General features: G+C 36.5%; 1 protein-coding gene across 2 annotated transcripts; it reads right to left on the bottom strand.

Annotated features, from left to right (window-relative positions):
- Positions 1 to 4,929: 4,929 nt before the first annotated feature.
- Positions 4,930 to 15,762, bottom strand: LOC104900336 (protein HIRA). Of its 2 annotated transcripts, XM_010687739.4 has the most exons (10): positions 15,196 to 15,762; positions 14,179 to 14,454; positions 13,612 to 13,863; positions 13,100 to 13,497; positions 11,794 to 12,778; positions 9,715 to 9,925; positions 8,960 to 9,200; positions 7,769 to 7,891; positions 6,187 to 6,301; positions 4,930 to 5,901 (listed from the first exon to the last, which is right to left on the bottom strand). In XM_010687739.4, exons 1-10 carry the CDS (start codon positions 15,301 to 15,303, stop codon positions 5,395 to 5,397), a joined length of 3,216 nt encoding a protein of 1,071 aa, XP_010686041.2. In that variant the 5' UTR covers positions 15,304 to 15,762; the 3' UTR covers positions 4,930 to 5,394. The 2 variants fall into 2 exon arrangements, with proteins under 2 accessions (XP_010686041.2, XP_019106593.2); XM_019251048.3 differs by lacking the exon at positions 15,196 to 15,762 and having other exon boundaries at positions 13,612 to 13,866; positions 14,179 to 14,320.
- Between the last annotated feature and the right edge of the window lie 459 nt (positions 15,763 to 16,221).

The raw sequence follows: 16,221 nt of genomic DNA, 5'->3' as shown, positions 1-16,221 counted from the left end.
TTTTTCGGGCTGGTCATATTTCCTCTCGAAACATTCCTAGGAAGGCCGGCGTGACTTGTAACGTTGTGCAGGTACTTGGGACCATTTGAGTTGCCACGAAAAGCATTTTAACATTCTCATTTGTTCATTTCTCGTGAAACCTAAATTTTCTCGAAATGAACGTAAATGCATCGATATATTTGTTTCAGTCCATATAACTCATTTCCAATGACTTTCCATGGTGGTAGGAGGCATTCCGTGGCGTTCGGAGCTTGGGCCCCGATAAAGTTTGATAGCGTGTACTATAACCTTCAATTTTGGCTGTTTTTGTGACATTTTTGGACTTTTTCGGGTCTGATCATCTTTTCTCTCGAAACATTCCTAGGAAGGCCCATGACTTGTAACGTTGTGCAGGTACTTGGGACCATTTGAGTTGCCTCGAAAAGCCTCTAAACACCCCCATTTGTTCATTTCTCATGAAACCTAAAATTTCCTCGAAATGAAAGTAAATCCATCCATATATTCGTTCCAAGCCATATGACTCATTTCCAATGACTTCCCATGGTCCTAGGAGGAATCCCGTGGCGTTCGGAGCTTGGGCCCCGAGAAAGTCTTAAAGCGTGTATTATAGCCTTAAATTTTGGCTGTTTTTGGGGTATTTTTGGACTTCTCTGGGCCTGGTCATATTTTCTCCCGAAACGTTCCTAGGAAGGTCGGCATGACTTGTATCGTTGCGCGGGTGCTTGGTACCATTTGAGTTGCCTTGAAAAGCCTTTAAACACCTCATTTGTTCGTTTCTCGTGAAACCTAAAATTTCTTTGAAATGAACGTAAATCCATCCATATATTCGCTCCAAGCCATATGACTCCTTTCCAATGACTGCCCATGGCCCTAGGAGGCATCCCGTGGTGTTCGAAACTTGGGCCCCGAGAAAGTCTGAAAGCGTGTATTATAACCTTCAATTTTGGTTGTTTTTGGAACAATTTTGGACTTCTTCGGTCCTCTTCATATTTTCTCCGAAAACGTTCCTAGGAAGGCCAGTATGACTTGAAACGTTGCCCGGCTGGGTGCTTGGCACCATTTGTGTTGCATCGAAAAGCCTTTGAACATCTCATTTTTTTTCATTTCTTGTGCAACCCATAATTGCCTTGAAATAAACGTAAATGTATCCATATATTTATTCCAAATCACATGACTTCTTTCTAATAATCTATCCTGTCCATAGGAGACATCATGTGGCGCTCTGAGCTCGATCGGGCGCGGGAAAGTCTGAGCTCAGAGGTTCTATCCCAAATGAAGGCATGGCAAGAGTTCAAAATAGAAACATTTTCTAACAAACAGATTTAAACTCCTTTATGATGCACTTACTGATCTAACTTACTCTCACTAACTTTATTGCCTATATTTTTTATCATTATTTATCCGCAAATGTCCCACTTTTTTACCTGCTTCTTAACCAATGCTTTCACTGTTTCACACAATAGTATCATATTTCTCATATATCTCCATATAGCATTTTAAAGGTTTTAACATTATCCTATATTTTGAGTTGACTTGTGGGCAAACATTATTTTCCTGCACAAGATAAGCCAGCTTGTTGCAAATATAAAGAGTAGGTATTTGACCAAGTCAATTAAATTTTTATTGAGAGTACAATATGAATATGGGATGTATGTCCATATCAGTATATAAACCATACGTCATATGTGTGCAACCAATCTAAGCTTGGCCTTTGGTAAGGAAAAAAACTTACAAGTTGCAACCTCAAGAGCTTGGAGGTTCAATCCTCCTACTCACAAAGTGCATGTTCGCGAACCAGACCGGATTAAACTACGAGAGATTTCAGTCTGACATGTCCAATCATCTTACCATGAGACTCCTTATCGGAGGCTCACAAAAAAAATAATATGAGGATAGTTGTAATCTTTTTATTGTAATTTGTAAATTGTAAATATGCAATAATAATGTTACATAGTCACACAAACTTAGTTACTTTCTATTTAATAGGAGAGGGGGTTTTTTTTTCTTTTTTTGCGGTAAGTGGACGAACTAGGTAGTAATGGACGAATGATAAACATCTAATGGGTAGATGTGTTAGACACAAGTTTTCATGTAACAAATGTTATTTGTGTATATGACATATATTATTTGTGTTTATTTCCTCTTATTTATTATACGAAAAACAAACAATATTTTTATATACACAAACTACATTTACTATATACACAAATAATATTTGTTATACAAAAACTTATATCTAACACATTTATCCGTTAAATATTTATCAAACCTAGGGAGTAATGTGATGTGCTCCTAAAAAACTGGGGCCAGTGAACATTAAATCGAAGACTTAATATTGGTAGTTGGTGCTTCAGAGTTCAGAATTCAGATCCAACAATGCACTTTTGGCTAAAACTGCAGCTATCTTTCCATGTTCAGAGTTCTGACTCCTCCTATTACACTTAACGTGGCCCCTTAACCCTACCATGAGCCCATGCAGATGGAGATGCACCCTTTCTGTGTTCTTACAAAGAGAGAATGGTTCAACACAAAATACTCCTCTTTCTGTTTCCTCTTGTTTGCTCATTAATCATTACTTATTAGTTGGGTGTTGTGTTGTTCATAATGAAAAATTCTATGATAATCATAAATAAATATGACCATGAAAATAAAAATTGTTCGTTTTAAATATATATGGTAATGCTTTTCCTTTCTAACTTGTTTTTACAAAAAAAATCATGTTTTTGTACTTTTTGAATTTTTCGTCGATTTTATAACTTTTAAAAAATAACGTACTCTTTACTTTTATTTAGCTTTTACTTGTTTTTTCTAACCTTCCTCAATTATTCTGAGCTACTTTTTGAACTTGTCTCAATTTTTCTGAAAATTTCTTAATATTTCCGAAATAAGTAAATATATACCATAAATATAAGAGTAAAATGATGAACCCTTGTAAGCAATTTCAAGCATCAACCGTTTGAAAACATCCATAATACTAGAAAAATATGCAAATAAAAAAGAAACGAAAAAATTATTATAACAAGTAAGCTCGAAAGATGAAAAATGGACCAACAAGTGCTTAATTCAGCTGCAAAAAGATATAAAAGTCGCTTGTCAACTTGAATATTTTTCAAAAAAAAACAAGTTTAAGTAAAATGGACCCAGATCGCACTATTTTATACAGGTCGTTCAAAAAGTAACTAAAAAAAGCACCCTTTCCACCCCTACTCCCATTATATTGCTATGTGACCTATATCTGTAAAGCTTGATAAGGATTGATTCATCATAGATATAGTTAGAAAACAAGTTTCCAAGAGATATCACCTGCAAATTTACATAAATGAAGCCAACGTCCTCAGAATGTTGCTAGTAATACTAGTGTATCTTATGATCACTAGACAAGAAGATCTATAGCAGTGCTTGTAAACCATCTTGTCCACTAGATGAACATCAACACAAACAAACAAACAAAAAAAAAAAGACAAAATCAAGGACAAATGCATTGTCAAGTGGTTTAAGTTGTCTTAATCATGAAGAATTTCACCTGCAAAATTACATAAATGAAGTCCTTTCCTGACTTACTCTTTAGTTATTAATAATTTACCTGTGTACATCACTGTTCATAAGTCACTAGGGATAATTTAAGAATTTGTAGTGAGTAGAATGATATATACAACTTTATTTCAAACTAAATCTTGTGATAAAGGATGATATCTCATAATTATGGATGAAATCTAACGCTGTTTATTAAGGATTTTTGCTTGTATAGATAGGCCTGATCAACTTGTACATGAGAAATTTTGATCTGATATGACACTTCTTCTTACCAATCTAAAAAGATTACTCATCCGTTTCGAAATAGAAAAATTGCAACCAAGTTTCTTATAGCACAAATTTAAGCGGATGGTATGACGTAAACAATTTAATTAAGATATTACAATCACTAATATTAGGAGTTACTATTGGATTTCTAAGTATCTAATTATCTTAAGTAATATGTATGTTTACCTTGTCTATCATCTCCGTAAAACTGCAGGATGAATAGTATTTTTTAAATAAAGTATATAAAATGATCTTATTCTTCTCTTTCTTTTCACATTCATTTCGATAGACAATACATTGTTGAATTTCTCATGATTCAGATGATTCTTTTTGCTCATTTCTCTATTTTGAAAGTTAGACCCTCTTCTTTTGGACTAATTTTCGATTTATTTCAGTTTCTCTCTACATCTCATTTCAGATTACTCAATATGTTCATGACTATGTGTATTTTCACTATCTCCAACACGTGTTTGAGTATATATATATTGTAGTAGAAATAGTGAATAATTGATATTTAAATAAATATCAATTATCTAACAAAATTTCATATTAAAAATTTTGACTTATAGAACAGAAACAGTTACAAGGTAATAAAGACAGCAGTAAAAGGTGATATCAGGTTCAACTATATTGAATGAGTTTCAATTTGTTGTCAGCAACATCAAATCCGATTTAGGCTAAAAGTTGTTATATTCTGTCAATACATTTCCTCTAGATAGTACAAGTGTACAACCCACCATTTTCTCTAGAAATTGGTCAGTATGATGAAAGAGAACCTTCAACTAATTGAGAATTTCATATGAAATAATACTATCTCCATTTTTTATTATATGCAACGATTTGACATAAAGTAGAGAGAAAAAATGCCTAATCGTTGCAAATAATAGAAAACAGAAGTAGTATTAATTTCAAATAAGTGTGAGACCTACAGACATCAGTTGTACACATTGATACGAAATTACCAAAATCTCGCATGGACACACGATAATGTTTTTCCTTATATATTGGCGAGGATGCATTATTAAAGTTAGATCCTGTGATCAAAACATTCTATTTATGAAGAACCAATGGAACCAAGAGGGAATACTTGGTGATATAACAAATCCAATGAATAATGCAACAAGAATATCGCGTTCCACATAAATCCATTAATATCTAAGATAATGAAATTTCATGTCTAAACAAAGATGAGAACGAACATGTATCTTTAGCTGAAAAATCTATAGCTGAACAATATTCCAGCTTCAGGATTATATACACAACTGATAAATCTGTTGGCTGGAAAAGATCTTAGAATTTAGATGCCTAGAGTGACTTCTATAAAAGCCTAAAAAAAAGCTCAGGGACAATTTCCCATGTAAGCAAATCGATTTCGCCACCAACATCAACATAAAAACATTAGTATAAAAGACTTCTAGCAAATAGCAATCATTCGTTTCCATCTCTATATACACGCTACGCTACTAACTGCCCTCTCCCCTTGCTAACACGACATGCTCATAAACATTCATATACGAGTTATATCTGAATGCGTACTCAACCTCGAAAACTACATACCTCAATCAGACCAAAACTACTTTGATGAAACAGTGGCTAAGAGTTGTTATCATTGGCAGGTAGAGCCACTACCACTTTCTCTGCCTTGGATTCGACAAGAGATCGTGGCTGGTTCAGCGAATCCTTCACCATTACTAAATTGAGATCATCCTTCCCGGAAGCACATGTAACTCGTTCTTCCACCAGTAAAATTTGGTTTATTTGATTTGCTGGAACAACGGGACGGTCCATCTGGTGAACTGCCCTGGACGGTGAAGAACCCTTTATTTGGTAATCCAGTTTCCGATGGACTTGATCCATTCTTCGGTCTATTACAGGTGGATCAACTTGCACATGATCATTTAATGATGGCAGCACATCTACTTGATCAGTAGCCTGTGAAGTCATCATTGGCAAAATTGTGTTATGTGGTTCAGTATGAGTTTCAGGACTACCATATTCAGAAAGAAGATCCATAAATTCATTCAAAAGCCTCTGGACTTTTCTATTTGATGCCAAAGCTGGAAGAATGTCTTCTCTCAGAAGTTTGTGTTTCTTCAATCCCTGCAAAAAATCACACATCAATGATCGTCAGTAGGCAGATATCATTTCACCCATATAACGGATATCCCCACAATCATGCATTGTTTTGAAAATCTCGAGGAATCAATTAAAGCACAAGGGATCAAAATTTAAAAGCATACTCTTCTTACAGACCTCTGAATTGAAAGTTCAGATGCCTAAGATATCGACTGTTTCCTAGGGTATCTCCCCATATTGGGGATGTGATGAAAGATGGGACACCGGCATTATATTCATGTATGCTAATTTTAAAAAAAAGATCCTTACCAAAACACAAGGATCCCACACACTGTTCGCGTCTGATGATGCAGCACCACCCATCCCAGTAGGAGGTCCAAGGAAACTCTCGCAGACTTCACGTAGTCGAGACTCATCGGCTTCTCTATAAACCCAGAAACAAGGGGATGTCAGTTTGTAAAATTCGCTGTTAAATGTAAGTAGATACAATTTTGTTTGAAGAACCAGCACTTAACAACAAAAATACCCCCCTGATTAACCCCATTTTTATACCAAGTACCAAGAAACTGTAACCAAATGGAAATGGTTGTATTAGCATATCAGAACAAAGCCTGACATGAAAAACTGAAACTAGAAACGTCAACATAACAAATAATAATAACAATCCAAAAAGAATTAGACATAATTAAAGTCCAAAAACAAAGTCATTAATGTTTGATTTAGTACAACACTCAAGCTTTTGTTTTCAATTTTTCTTCACTAGTCCAATGATTTTGCATGGGTTGTGGTAGAAGATGGAGGATTTAGTGGCCAGTGATATCATGATAACAGACTAATTGTACGCTTTTATGAGGGGTAGATATTATGGTAATGGGGTGCTGGTTACAATATTGGGGGGAGGTGAGAACAAGGATGTGGCATTGAATTGGTTGTGATAATAGTAATGTTGACTCTACTCTTTGCTCTCTCCTACAGGTAAATTGCACTTGTTACTAATTAATTGTTCCAAGAAGCAACAGGTCTCAGATTCGAGCATTGCTAATGCCTCTTTCACTCTCAAAAGACCTATTATAATCAGGACCTCATATGGAGGATAAACATGGCGAAGTATTTTGAAATGCTACCGTCTTACAAGTATAGTCAGATTTCCAGAAAATGAATGTAAACATCCCCAAGTTTATCCTATCCAATCCTATAAGCTAAATGAAAAAGGGACTGTCAAGAATAAGGCCAATGTTACAGTAAAATACTTTGAAATCCATCAGACCTTACATTTAGCTATGCTGAAGAGTCAGTGTGTCACGAGACAACTCTTTACGTCAGAACGTGCCCAGCACTAATGCCTATTGGTTACAATAATGCAGACCTCCAGCAATGTCTAGGGCCTGGGCGCCCTTTGAGCATCAATTTGAAAACATCAAAGAAATGGAATTTAAACTAACACAAGAGACACAAGAATGTCGAATCCTGACAGAGATGAGTGTTAATGAAGGCTATAACTGGGTGTGTAGACTTGAATTTGTCAATCCTCCAGGGTCATTTACATTATTAGACTGCTCCCAGCAGTAGTCAACTCAGTCAGATTATACAATGCTACCACTAGAACTAAGCCACGCCCAGGGGTCGGGTCGACATAGAGGAAGAATCAAACAGGTGTCGCTTAGAAATCTATTAAGAGTTGCATATACGTGGAATATGGAGTTTATTTTGACACATTGACAATCATAAACCAACATAAATGGCAAGGAGGAGGTGAATGTGACCTTTGTAGGCACAGACCAGTACAATGAATGAAGTGATGGAACAGCATACAGCAACAAAGAGAACCAAGAATAGTAAAAGTAATAAAACCATTTCTCGAAGCATCAATCAAAAAGCCAAGGCAACAAACCTTGCAAGGTATCTCACATATGACATAAGACACTGGCGATATTCATTTGGAGATCTCAATGCCAAAGCTGATGCCAACTGAGCCTCCAAGTGAGAACGAGTTTGCATGCCATCATCAGCCACCCTAAAAAGGCAGGAAAAATGTAACAGATTGCTTAAAGAAGCAAATTTGACATTATAATCATGTTTTTATTACAACATTAAAAGCTAACTAACACTCCTAAAATTTCAACATCAATAAATCAAACTCCTGTCAATGGCCAGTGTTTCTAGCACAATGATCTAAATATTCTAAACATTTAATGCTGTGCTCATCAGAGAAATCTGATCTTTCATTCAACAAAACTTTGCTTGTAGTTCCCTTAGTGGCAAAGCAGCATGCCAGCGTCTTTGTAAAGTGATAGCTATCCCAATTTGACCATTTCTATTGAATCCTCAGTAATTGCAACATTAGTTGAAAATTTCCTCAGCTCAAAAGAAGACAAGAAGAAAAGAAGAAGATTTCCTAGGCAGTGTACTTTCCAGTAGTGTAATAATAACTTCGAGTCAAAATATATACAAGCAAGACAAGAAGGAAAGCTGCCAGTTCAATGACTTTGCAGCAAACTGTAATTCTGTAAAGACCCATCAACCACATAACAACCTAATAGACATCGCCTGAGATATAGTAGATCATGTTAATATGGCCCCTTGTGGAGCGGAAAGCACAATTTATATTACATGCAACAATAACATTGTCGCTTTGTTCCCTAATGACCAGAGTACAGTTCCACATTAACTTCCCAAAGGCAAATGATATTGCTCCATTCATGTACCTCTCTAGCCAGCCCCCCCCCCCCCCAGGTTTGTTTCCTTCCCCCTTTCATAGGGGTTGGGCAGCAAGAACTGGCAGAAAGAGGCTTGAGAGTGGAGGAATTGAGTTTTAATTAAATTGCAAAAGACAAGTGGATACTACATTATAATGCTATTTCAAATAAAAGACCAACATATCAAAGCCTACTCACAACTTCACAATAACAAGATCAGTTATATGGTATTCCTTGTTCAAATGAAATAGAGTATAATGTATAATTTTGATAGTAAAACAAGAGTATAATTCAGTATTAATTATAGAGGGAGTATTGCTGTTATGCCTTCTACAACCAACGCCCCAAAAGGAACTTCGTAACATTAAGTTTGATTCAGGACATACCTACTCCAACCCGGCTTTCTAGCCAAAAACTTTCTAACATCCACCTGCAAGGTCGCAAGCTCACCACTCTGTGAGGACCCCAAATTCCAGGAGCTTGCAAAGTTTGATGCAGGAAAGCAATCATCAGCAACTCTAAGCCAACACTTCAGACTCATATCGAATAGAAAAGCATGGCGAGTAGCTAATACAACAAGAGGTGAACCAGATTTTGACAACTTTGCTGATATTATTTTGATAGTAGCTGAAAAAATCAAGCCAAAATTTCAGCATCAGACACATAGTCTTCCAAGTTATACACAACTAAATTCCTCTAAGAAACAGAAGTATGTCAACAAGTTTTCCAAATAGAGACAGGAAAAAATACTATACTTCATTCTTTTTCCCCTTCAAGGAGAAAAGTATGCATAATACTCCCTTCATCCCATACTAGTTAAAGTGTTGGACCCAGATTAGAGCACAAATTTAAAGAGATAATTTGGGTTATCTATATTTATTTTAAAAGACAAGTATATGTGATATGAGATATTGGGGTATTTGGCTATTCGTATAGTTACTTTTATTAAAAATTAGATGTGAATACGATAGTCGGTCCCAAAGGAGAGGCAAGAGATGGTTTATTTTTAAAAAAAACAAAAGAAAAAGAAAGGCGTGAACGTGCTCAAAATAGTTGTGTTGGAACTCTTCCGGGATGATTGGGAAAGCAAGGTGTTGCAACTATTCTAGGATGGAAGATGCAACAGATATCTTAGACTTACCTGCATCTTTAGAGGATCCATTAGGATCTGCAGCAATCAAAGATTCCAATGAGTCTTGAAGAAGACAGCTTCGTTCAAATAAGTCCCACAAATACAAAGACCCTTTCTTTGTGACAAGCAACAATCTCCAACATTCATCACAGTCAGCAAACACTGCAGCAGAACCCATCATCATGGTCGGCATAGCACGCCTTCCACACTTTGTGTACACCTTTACCAGCAATAAGAACAGGCAAACCCAAATTAAATATTAGGATGTTGCTTTAACTTAAAGATAGCATATATCTTATTAGAATAAATGCTTACATTTATAGCTAAAATCTAATTGTAAAACAAGTTTCAATAGAAGAAACAAGCAGTGAAGGAAAGGGAGTAGATGAGGAAAGGAAGGAAGAATTAATAGCAAACACAGAAAACTAGGAAACGAACTAGCAAGGATAAGACAGACAAAGGCAGCAACGACATTGAGATTACAAAAAGCAGTCTCCAAAACGGAGAAAGAATCATGTTTCTATATCATAAGCAGACAATTGACAAGGAAAGAAGATTAGTCAATGTTCTCTCTAATAAATTACTTCCACTAAAAATTGTGCCAAAAGTGCTTGAGGCAACTCAATTGGGAAGGAGAATATGGCAAATTCAGTGAGCAGTTCAGTTCACTTGACAGGAAATAATAATGCAATTCGTTTGTAATGGTTAATTTAGTACATTATTAACACATACTTCCCCCATTTTTTTACTTACAACGTTTTCGAATTTAGGAAGTTCCATAATACTTGCAACATTGACAATTTTGGCAATATATTCCCTCTTTCTCCCTCCTAGCACATGGGGGTCCTTTTTTCTCTATCTCCTCTCCTAAATTTTTGTGCCACACTCTAATGTTGCAAGTGAAATAAAGGAGGAAGTATATTTTATAAGCTGCTTAAACAATTAAGATATCTATTCCCCTAAACAGAAAGTAGTCAGCTTATGCTTCACCTACATAAGGGAGGTAGATGAGCAAGGGACCAAAGAGTCAAAAGGAGCCAGCTGAAGAAATGGAGAAAAAAAAAATTAGAGAGTTTACATGCCTCCCACTCCAACCCGACCTCCATACACTCCCAGACCCAGAAGTGAAAATCTAGCTTACTGGATCATGCAGTAGTTTTTTTTTCTGAGAGGAGGGGGTTAAGTTAAAAACTGTATCTAAAATAAATGTGGAAGTACAATTGAACAGGACAAGAATCCTCTCAGCAACACTAGTTATAAAGTAAAATCTATGCATGTAACTCATCCCCAGAGATGAACGACAAATTCCAGATAAAAGTACAGAAATTACTTCAGCTAAAGACACCAAATTATAACCCTGTAACGCAACCTAGCCAAAATATCTTCTTTTTATATCACCTGAAGCCAATGGAAATCTCAAAATAAGTGCCCCATCAATCCCTACTGCACATACCTTGTGCTCCTGTCACATCCAAAAGAGGTCTTCCACTGCCACCTCACTTGCAAATACAAAAATGTGAAACATTTCACTACTCCAAGCAGAGACTCCAGACAGGCCATCTCTGCTGGAACATATCTTTAGAATTATTCTATCCTAAATTCCAATGCCTTGTACCTAGCTACACTCTTACCATTCTCAATGAATTTTGCAGAAAGTAAAGCTGGATATCTAGGTTAGGAGGCCCTTTGATGTATCTCAAGTGCTAGATCATGCACCATAAAAGTCCTATTCAGAGAAGCTCTTCACCTAATATTTGTTCAACACTAGTCCCATTGGACAAGATGTATGCTTTAAGAATTTAAGATGCTAGCATATAATATTGACAGCCCCGTCCTCTTTCAAGATTGTTATAGCAATTAACTTCTACAAAAATTTACCAAGTTAGTAATTTCAATATATAATCAATTTCATAAGCTTTGAGTTGAGTAACTTCTGCAATTTGAATTCAAATGTTTGACAACACATTCGTATGAAGATGGATAAGATAGACTGAACAAATAGCATCAAGTCAACCTCTTCTGGTACAAAACATGGCAATGGGAAATTGGAAATTGGAAATTGGAATTGGAGATTAAATGTTTGTTTACCTGTAGGCAACCATCTTCAAACCCCACTGCCCAGAAGTTGGCATTTCCAGCCAATACTGAGACCTTCCCAGAAATACGGTCAGACCATAAAGTTTGCGATCCTCTGCTGCATATAATTTCCGTTTCATTCACCAGTGACATATTACTCATGCCAACGATATCACTAACAGCATGCTCTCTCGGACGAGCTTCTAGTGTAACCGGCATTGCATCTGAACCCTCCTTTTTATCTACCACCCTTATTGCAAGTTTAACGTTACAAGCTGCTAAAGAACTCGACGCCTTTGCATTGCCAGAAGATTCAATGAGAACACCACCTTCTTTGCCGGTAGCAACTGGAACTCTTTCAATGACCAAACTGTCACTGAAACAAGCCTTAGCCGTGACTCCAGTACGTTCCTTCACATCAGAGCCTGCTCCAAGTGTTCTCCTAACTTTAGCATTACTAACGTCATTTCTGCCATCAGAAGACGCTAGACATATATCGAGAGCTTGAGATTGGGACACTGCGATTATATTTTCTTGCTGGGTAGGCACACCCACTGGTTCAGGGATAATCCTTTTTCTACCATCAGGGCGCCTGTACTCTTTCTGTTTCACAGGACTAGAAACGCGAGCTGAAGTTGCCACCTTGTTTAAACCATCGGAGCTTACTCCATTTATTTTTCCATTGTCAAGGTGTGGCTCAGAGACCTTTGCGGCAACCCCCAAATCAGACGAAGGCTTTGAAGCTACCTGCTTCTGCTGCACATCCACCACAACTTTTTTGTTTGGTGTTTGCTTTGCTGCAGCTGCTTCAAGTAACAGCTGTGCAGGGCTTTCAGCTAAATTAGCCTGGCGACCCCTTACATCTCCATAACGGCTTTTTTTCAACTCATCCAGTTCATCGTCTGTTAGCCTCTGACCAATCTCTTTAACTTCAAAATGAAAGGTTGCCACTGAACCATCCAAGGAACAGGCAAAAAGGGAGTATCCATCAGGGCTCCTGTTTCCAGGAGGAAAATGCTATGTCAGACAGGCATCGGGGTGATGACAATTGACAGCCAAACCCAAAAAAAAAGCAACAACATTAAAACGTACTCTCTTTGTTTCACGATAAATGCAACATTTGCTATTTTAGAATACATGAAACATCTTTGTTTGACACATGGATCTCCTACATCTCTTTCCTCATCCTAGAAGCACGTGTCTTTCTATCTCTCTCCTTTTCTTCAAAAATTGAGCCAAATAGCAATGTTCCATTTATTATGAAACGAAGAGACTATCATTTTTATCCAACAATTGGGACAAGGATACAAGACATTACCAAGATAAATCAACAACACTTTGAGTGAAAAAATGCTTTGCCACAAAGAGAGGTCGTGGACTTGCAGTAGTCCAGACAGTTATAGTACGATCCTGACTACCGATAGCAATAACATTATACGGCTGTGATTCTTTTCCTCCGGTCTTTGAAGTCCCATTAGCCCATCCAGCAGAAGAGGCTTTTACATCCTGAGCATTGGAGAAATTTCTTCTGAACATTGAATGATTGAACTTCACAACTATAATAGGGGCATTATGTCCCAAGAAGTCAAAAGTAGCTGCCCACTCGCCTCTTTCCAACACAGGTGCTGAATGTCTTGGCTTTTGAAAACCGTGTGTTGTGGTTATGAAATGGCCACAAGGAGACCATCCAAGCCGCCTAAAGAATGTTGATCCAAGCTGCAAAATAAAATGATCCCTCATAAGTAATGACACGAAGCACTACGAAGTTATTTTCGATAACCAACAAAAAGATTCTAGAAAAGAGAACTTCAAACTGGTCAGATATCTTACGGATTTAGCCCAATGGCCTTCTGTCTTATGGGCAAGACTCCAATCAGTTGTTCTCCATATAATCACAGTCTTATCGTCAGATTGGCTAGCTATAAAGGAACCAATGGGATCCCAAGTAACACCTTTCACCAAACTAGAATGACCTCTGAGAACTGCAGTGCAGATGCCATTGCTCATATTCCATACGTGGATTGTGTTGTCAAGACTTCCACTGGCCAACATTGAGTCATCTGGAGACCAATTAAGATCCACCTACTTCATGCATGAAAAAACACTCAGGCTTTTCAAAAATATCATGCTTCAGAAATCAAATATAGACATATACCAATAACAAAACAGAACACTAAAATATTATTGGAAGATAACATGCATAATTTTAGTATAGCATGTTTCAAAAGTTAATATCATTCCAGTTTCACACGATACATAGATTCTCGAATAATTAAGCTTTGCAACTGATCCTCAGGATTTTTAATGTGCAAGAGAGGGTAAGAGGAACTAGGTTCAAATTAAGTAGAATTTGCTGCAACTAAGATCATGCTCCAGAGTGCAAGTACATATAATTACCACATCTGCAGTGTGTCCCCTCAAAGTCGTGACAACCTTCCAATTTTCAACATCTGGAGGCTCACCACTCCCGAACTCAGTGGTTCCTGAACCAGGTCTCCTTTCGTGAATTAATATCACTTGATCATCAGACCCAGATGCAATGTGCCGACCATGTTTTGCCCACCTGACACAGTTAACTGAGCCAAAGTGATCCCGTAGAGTTGCAAGAATCCTGTGTGTTTGATCATCCTTCTCAAAATCTCTAGCAACAGATTTCATATTCCATATCCTTACCTGAAAATAGTATATGACATCAACAAGATTATCCACCATAGGCTTCAAATTGAGAGACCATATTATTAGCATTATTTATGCATTAAAGTCGTTTCTGAGACATGAAAGTATGAAACTATGACTACAGGGCTTCCATGTTTCAACACCTAGCTTCTCAAGCACATCCTCAAGCACAAAGCTCGGACATAAAAATCCACTACCATCCCTGTGCTTTATGCAGTTAAAATACCATATTATTAACAATGATCATCAATTACAGTCACAGTTTCGCAGCACCATCATCGATCCAACTGCAAATCAAATACAACTAGTCTCCATGTTTCAACCACTGGCTTCTCAAGCAAATCCTCTACCACAAAGCTTAAAAAAAACATAATAACCACTTACAACTGAACCTTAAGCAGTTCAAAGAGTAAGCATTCACATATCACAAAATACCAAAAACCGAAAGCACGTCATCAGACAAATTTAACCAACAAGCTTACAAAGTTACAAGTTCCGAATTCGTTTACATAATTAAACATTCTAAGACCATATAAACTCAAAAGTTTACAATTTCCCAGCTCCTACAAGCAGAAAAACATATAAGACAACCTTGCAAAGACAATGACTTCACTCAAATTACATTTTCCCAGCTCAAAAACACAGAGACAAATACATTTTAATTCATAAACATATCAAATTAACAAACTAAAAAAGATTAATAATTTCAAGAACTTAAGAGAGAGAATTAGAGTTCACCTTGTGGTCCCCACCACCAGTTGCAAACCTAAGACCACCAGGTTGAATATCAATCGAGAAAATCTGCACACCTTCATGCCTAATCCAACTGGGTTTTTCAGCAATCATTTCTTTTACTAACTACTACTAAATAATTACCCAAAAATCTACCAAATTCACTCAAAACCTCAAAAACCCATGATTTGGGTTTTAATAAAACCCAAAATACTTAATTAGAAACTACAAATTACAATGACCCAGAAAGAAAAACCCTAGCTTTTAGGTGGGTATGATGATGAAGAAAAAGAAACTTAAGACTGAAGTGTTCTCCACCCTCTCTTTATTTTTTTTATTTTTTTTGCTGTGTTCTCTTTTAACGGTCGAGTTATGGAGAAGAAAGGCTAAATTAGAGATGGGTTAGTGAAAAAGAATGAAACTTGAAAGAAAAAGTAATGACCTAAAAACTGAATAAAATTTGGGTAGATTGTAAATGGCCAAAAGGTTTGACAAGAGAAGAACGAGTGAGAAGAAAGGGCAAAGTTTGAAGCAAATAAGGGTTTACTCACTTACATTAATTTTGCCGTCACATTACAAATTAGTGCTATCAATATATCATTACTAATTTGATTTGATTTAAGTTGATTTAGGTAGGTTTTGGTTGAGGGAATTTTAATGGTAAAGGAGTCTCAAAGTCCTAGGGGTTTTGTCTAATTGTATTTTTATCTCGAGAAGGGGTTTGATTTTGACGAGATGTAAAAACTTTGGTCGGAAATTTTTATTTTAATAAAGTTATGCTTTAAGAAATTATTGATAGAAATGGTAGTATATACGAATCTAATATGATTCGATTTGTTGAAAGAAATTTAATGTGAATCCGAAAATTGAAAAATAGATCTGAATTATATCGGAGATGGAATTTATATATAATGCAGCCCATCGATGACTATTTCCACCTCATAAATTGGTACATTAACTAAAACTATATTACAGTGAAATAATAATGTTGGAATTATTAAGAGTGAAGGATAGCTCAATTGATTAGAGCTT

This window comes from Beta vulgaris, chromosome 7 (assembly GCF_026745355.1).
Source record: "Beta vulgaris subsp. vulgaris cultivar EL10 chromosome 7, EL10.2, whole genome shotgun sequence".
NCBI classification, from domain to species: Eukaryota; Viridiplantae; Streptophyta; class Magnoliopsida; order Caryophyllales; family Amaranthaceae; genus Beta; species Beta vulgaris.
Note: the sequence above shows the minus strand (reverse complement) of the source record. Positions and strands in the feature narration are given on the sequence as shown.